Below are 6,321 nucleotides of genomic sequence, written 5' to 3' on the forward strand. Positions count from 1 at the left end.
CTTAATTAGTTTACCTCTGCACTCTCTCACCGGAGGAAACTTAGGTCTCAAGGTTTCTCCCAAAACCATTCATTCATATTCCTTGCATGGTCTACTGTATACTCTTATTTTGCTCTAAGTATACAAGTTTCGTTTCGTGGGGTTAACAAAATACTCAAAGAAGTGTTAGTGCAAAGATATATAGGCAAGGTAATTTTCAGGTATTAAGCTGCATTAAACTCTATCTATCTATCTATCTATTGCCAGACGCCTTAATCCCGCGAGGGGTGGCCACAAACAAAAACCCTTCACCACCCACCTCTCCACTTCATCCCTCCAATTCACACCCCCTCTCCCATCCCCACTCCATCCCTCCAACTCACACCCCCCTCTCCCATCCCCTCAACTCACTCCCCCCCCCCCGCTCCCATCTCTCCAACTCACACCCCCTCTCCAATCTCTCCATCCCTCCAACTCACACCCCCCTCACCCATCCCTCCAACTCACACCCCCTCCCATACCTCCATCTCTCCAACTCATCCTTGGTTATAACGTAGGAACGTGTCCCCTAGTTCAATTTAACCTTCCCTAATTATATAACAAACAGCTGAAAATGCTAAGGGAAGTTATCAGGCTAAAACCAATGCATTACTACACTATACTCATCTCAGCAGACTTCCACAACCCTCCTACAAGCATAGTTCCTCGCTACGTCAGTTCTCCGGTCCCCCATCACGCCTCTCCAACCACGCAATCACGCTGCCTTATCTCTGGACTACCTTGATACATCGTTCACACCCACACGAACCCAGAACCACCACAGCCACACCACTGCAATGATTTTAGAAGTTAGTACAAATTATTTACATTTAGAGTAGGCAATTATAGACTACTACTACTACTACTACAACTACTACTACCTTATGCTTGCGCTAGATTTTGCCTTAGGTAATCCACTTCACAAACTCAGTGGCAAAAGATGATGCAATAGCTAGTTATCCTTTCCACAGCACTTCTTCATGACTAGCAACATATTCCAGTGTTCGTCTACTTTGATGGACCTTAGTTATGAGTTAGGAATGAGTCTCCTTGGTTACTAGAATGCTTTTACTCTGTCTTGGCCTAACATTGCCACTCCATCTTGAATGCTAAATTGTAATACTAGCTTTTTTAATACTAGAATATGAGGCTACTCACGATGAAGTGCTATGGGAAGAATATACAGCCATACCAATGTCTTTCTGCCAATGAGCTATGTGAAATGTTACGAAAGAATGAAAATTTAGGCAAAGTTACTGTGAAAGACCTATAGTCAAAATTAACAGTCCAGTTTGACTACACTTGGCCAAACTACACACACACACACAGTTATCCTTGTATTTTCAGTTACTAAGCTTTAAATTATTTGAGTAAGCTTGAGAAATATCCAAGAGTGTTTACGACACAAACTAAAATCAGTATCATCATCAGAAAAGCAATTACAACAAAGAAAATGGAAAAAAAAAGACCTTACCAAAATCGCAGGCACCCTTCACCACTCACAGTTCAAACCAGACTGACCACAAATGCCGTTGAATTCTTCATTCCCCCTCCCCTAGTTCCCTACCCCTCCCTCCGCTAGTTTCCTCCCCCCCTCCACTTGCCTGTTTCCACCACCTCCCTCCCTTCACACCTCTCCTTCCTTTCCTCCACTCCCCCCCTCTCTCTTTTTTTTCCTTTTCCTCAATTTCCTTTCCTTTCTTGTCCTTAAACTGTTCCTTTCTCCTTCCCTCCACCTCTTCCTCCTCCCTGAAAAACACACTTCCTCCATACCCCCCTCCCCCTTCCCTTCTCTATACCCCTCCCTCCTTCCCCCCGCTTTACCTCCACCCTCCCCCTCCTTCCATCCCCCTTACTTCTTCCCTCCCCTCCTCCCCCTCCATTCCCCCCTCCTTCCATCTTCCCCTATCTTTCCCTCCTTATCTCCTTTCGCCCCTCCACCCTCTCCCTCCTTCCTCCCCTTCACCCCCTCTCTCCCTCCCCTTCTCGTCTTCCATTCTCTCTCTCTCTGACTTTCTGGAATATTCGATATTTTAGACACACACACACACACACACACACACACATTATCTATAGGAGAATGATGATTACACCAATATTAAAGGTCGTATGATCTCAAACAGGATTACCACCACTACCTACCACCATTACCACCACCACCTACCACCATTACCACCACCATCTACTGTACCACCACCACCACAACCACCATAACCACCACCACCACCAACTACCACTACCACCACCAGCAACAACTACCACCACCACCACACCAACATTGTCATAACTCCACTCCTGAATGGATTAGTAAGGCTAGGTGTTTATAGACACACACACACACACACACACACACACACACACACACACACACACACACACACACACACGGCTGTCTAAAACATTCCTTCCCATACAGACGACAGGAAGAAAATCCAAAACCGATCTGATATTCTTTTAAAAATCTTTTCCCTTCTAGTATCAGAAAATTATTGGACCTGAAAGAATTATTGGAACGCTCTTCAAAAATTCCTAGACCATTTTTGTACATTGTTTTGTGGTTTATTCTTATATTTAAAAAAATGAAAGAAAGTTACTGTATATATTTTTTTCAATATATTTTACAGCACAATGCAGTACTATAGTGTTTAAGCGCTATTTGAATTTTTGAAAAAGGTTACCCAGGACTCGCATAGCTCAGACGGGTGTAAATACTCATGATACACAGGGAAAGGTGTAGATCAGCTTCCTCTTGGCCGGGAAAGTGTAATGCAGGTGTACAAGGATGATAGCAGGGTTTTAACATCTCCCTAGTAGCTCCTTGTCCCTCCCTTTCTCTCAGTCACCCTTCCATCGTACCCACTCTCCATTTCGCCCTCTTCCGCTTCCCTCTACCCCATCCTACCTACTCATTCCCACCTATTTTCCTCATCTCCACTACACTCTGCCCTGGGACCATATTCATGTTGTATAATGAAGCTCCCTTACATCTTTTCCTAAGCGATTTATTTGGTTTATTAAGCCTCACTGCCCTTTCTGTGTTATATATATCCCTCAAACATCGCCATACCCTGCATAAATGGCGTACAAAAGGGTATTAACCTGTATATCAAACAAGAAATAAATCGCTAAGGAAGAGGTATTAGTGAGCGTCCTTAACTGATAAAAATACAAATTCTTTTCTGCCTAACTCCCCCTGATCCTAGCTACCCAGTCCACCACCTCATCCTTATCCCAAAAGCCTCCTCTCTCTCTCTCTCTCTCTCTCTCTCTCTCTCTCTCGCAGGACTTAACACGGATGTGAAAATTTGCCACCCCTTACGGGATTAAGGCATCTGGCAATAGGTGGATAAATTTATTGTTTTTTTTTTTTTTTTTTCAAATTTGGGGCAATTTTGAACTTCCCAAGCAACGATATAATTTTTGACTCACCCATGTCATTCAATTTTGAATAATATCTATCTATCTATCTATAGCCAGACGCCATATTAACTCTTATACAAACATGTCCTATCCTACCCTACCCTAACATAATATTTACATGTGTCCTTCAACCAGTTTTGCATGAAGAGGGAACAAACACTTTATAATAATAATAATAATAATAATAATAATACATAAACAGAATTTTATTGACATTACAAAACTCAAAAATGGAATCATCAAAAAAAAATAACAACAATAATAAACAAATAAAAATAAACATCAGCTGGCAACACCTGAAGACCCAGTTTCCCGCCAAAAAACAAATTCCTAAACTCCGTGTAATACTGTATTCTTCTTCACCGAATTATTCCCATATTTTCTTTCATTATATACATATATATTGGCTGGAATCTGTTCAATCCGTTTTGCAGCTTCTTGAACAAAAATTGAATTTGTATCCTTATTATGGCTAGATTCGGATGTATGTATGGTATGTTTCAATTGTTGCCATGTTGATTCTACGTACATTACTTTGCAGAACTGCTTAAATCTGCTTTGAATTCCATCACACTTGCTTTGAATTTGTATAAGACAGCCTATCCCCCAGATTATACTGCATCCTTAAGTGCGTTTGTCAGTCAACATTTTGGCGGGAAAACACAATAATTTGAAGGAAGGCATAATATTTTTACGAGAAGCCCAGTATTTTGGCGGGAAAGTTCAATATGCACAACTTTAACCGATATTCAGTATTTAAACACACTGGCAGTCCTCTAAATAAATGAATATGGCTTACTTCTCCTTGATAAACCACACTTCGTTCCTCCTGTTCTCCCGCTTCATCGGCGAGTCATACCCAGCGCTGTAGCAGATGGAATGATTGAAGTTACACAGAGTTACATAGACCACACAGACGTAGTAGTAGTGGTGGTGGTGGTCGTAGGTGTAGTAGTAGTAGTAGTTGTTGTCGTATTATTATTATTTATTATTGTTATTATTATTATTATTACTGCTACTACTACTACTACTATTACTACTACTATTAATATTATTAGTTATTATTATCATTATTATTAGTAGTAGTTGTAGTACTACCAATAGACAGGCACACACACACACACACACACACACACACACACACACACACACACACACACACACACACACAAATATACAAACAGACAAACACCATACCTGTAAAACGCCTTGAAGTCCACACTGGTCTCCCCCGCCTTCTGCAGCGCCTCCTTCAGCTGGTTGGCCTGATAGATCCACTGACTGTCCTTCCACGCGAACCCTCCGAACGTCCTAGGGGCCAGACGGTGGGCATTAGTGCCAAATACGTGATATTCAGTATAGACGGTGGGTACTAGTGCCAAGTGGATGACATCTTCCATAATAATAATAATAATAATAATAAATAATAATAATAATAAATAATAATAATAATAATAATAATAATTATAATAATAATTACAATACAGATGGTGGGTAATAGCGCCAAAAAAATAATAAAATAAAATAAATAAATAAATAAATGGGTAAGATTCAATATAGACGGTTCATACCTGGCCATGACCCTCAAATTAGGCCTCTCCTCAATGTACACCTCAGGGTTGGTGGGGAGGGGCGGGGCCATCTGATGCGCGGAGGGTATATAGAAGCACATCTGGAATACATCGCCGTCCGCGCCCTCCCCCTGGCAGTACACGGTCACTGGAGCTGTCATGGCGATTTCCTCCTCTGTTGGATTAGAGATTGCTTTAATTTGCTCTCTCTCTCTCTCTCTCTCTCTCTCTCTCTCTCTCTCTCTCTCTCTCTCACTTTTTCTTTTTTCTCTCTCTCACTTTAATTTTCTTTTTTCTCTCTTGCTTATTTTTGTTATTATATATTTGAGGACTATAAATGGTTTGCATATATACATACATACATACATACCACACACACACACACACACACACACACACACACACAAAACCCTCCATCCACACACACACACACACACGCACGCACCTTCTTCGTTACTTCCGGTGATGTACTTGAAGAGGGCGACGAAGGAGTTCCTCGCGGCCTTCGACCCGGTCATGCCTAGGGTGTTGTGGCAGGCCCATTTGGTGGCGGGGTACTCTCTCTCTTCGTAGTCCTGTGAGAAAGCGAGAAAGTGAGCGAGGGGGAATGAAGAGAGAGGCAGAAGGGGAGGCTGTGAGGCGAAATATGTGGACTGGATTTGGTGTGTGTGTGTGTGTGTGTGTGTGTGTGTGTGTGTGTGTGTGTGTTTCTAGATCCTTACCGGGCCTGTTTTGATGACGTCATAAGGAGCTTCTTCGTCAACCTCCACCTCAAACTGAAAAAAAAAAATCATCACTATCATCATCATCATCACCACCATCATCACCATCATCGTCATCATCATCACCATCATCATCACCACCACCATCACCACCATCATCATCACCACCATCATCATCATCACCAACATCATCATCATCACCACCATCATTATCATCATCATCATCATCATCATCATCATCATCACCACCACCACCATCATCACCACCACCACCATCATCATCATCATCACCACCATCACATCATCACCACCATCACATCATCATCATCACCATCACCATCATCATCACCACCACCATCATCATCATCATCACCATCACCACCATCATCACCACCACCATCATCATCACCACCACCACCATCACTATCACCACCACCATCATCATCACCACCATCATCCACACCTCCATAGAGAAAGCAAAAAAGCATAATACTAACTATAAACATAATACAAAATATAAATAACAAGTATAAATCCAAACACAAACGCTGAACAAAAACACACACGTAAATAATTAGTAAACAAACACA

At 41.9% G+C, this 6,321-nt stretch overlaps 1 protein-coding gene and 1 long non-coding RNA gene across 2 annotated transcripts in view; both read right to left on the minus strand.

Annotated features, from left to right (window-relative positions):
- Nucleotides 1-4,225: 4,225 nt before the first annotated feature.
- On the minus strand, nt 4,226-5,170 carry LOC145392862 (heme-binding protein 1-like). The gene is made up of 3 exons (XM_080267146.1): nt 5,010-5,170; nt 4,636-4,749; nt 4,226-4,303 (listed from the first exon to the last, which is right to left on the minus strand). The coding sequence occupies exons 1-3, from the start codon at nt 5,168-5,170 to the stop codon at nt 4,234-4,236; spliced, it is 345 nt and encodes a 114-aa protein (XP_080123272.1). The 3' UTR covers nt 4,226-4,233.
- Nucleotides 5,171-5,536: 366 nt separating this feature from the next.
- Nucleotides 5,537-6,321, minus strand: part of LOC145392826 (uncharacterized) — a 2,293-nt gene continuing 1,508 nt past the window's right edge. Inside the window, exons 3-4 of the long non-coding RNA XR_013896072.1 lie at nt 5,732-5,785; nt 5,537-5,584 (exon numbers count right to left, since the gene is read on the minus strand). This is a non-coding gene — a long non-coding RNA (uncharacterized LOC145392826). The remainder of the gene's footprint in view (nt 5,585-5,731; nt 5,786-6,321) is intronic.

This window comes from Coenobita brevimanus, chromosome 23 (genome assembly GCF_032717465.1).
Source record: "Coenobita brevimanus isolate Jiangsu-jjx chromosome 23, ASM3271746v2, whole genome shotgun sequence".
Classification (NCBI taxonomy): domain Eukaryota; kingdom Metazoa; phylum Arthropoda; class Malacostraca; order Decapoda; family Coenobitidae; genus Coenobita; species Coenobita brevimanus.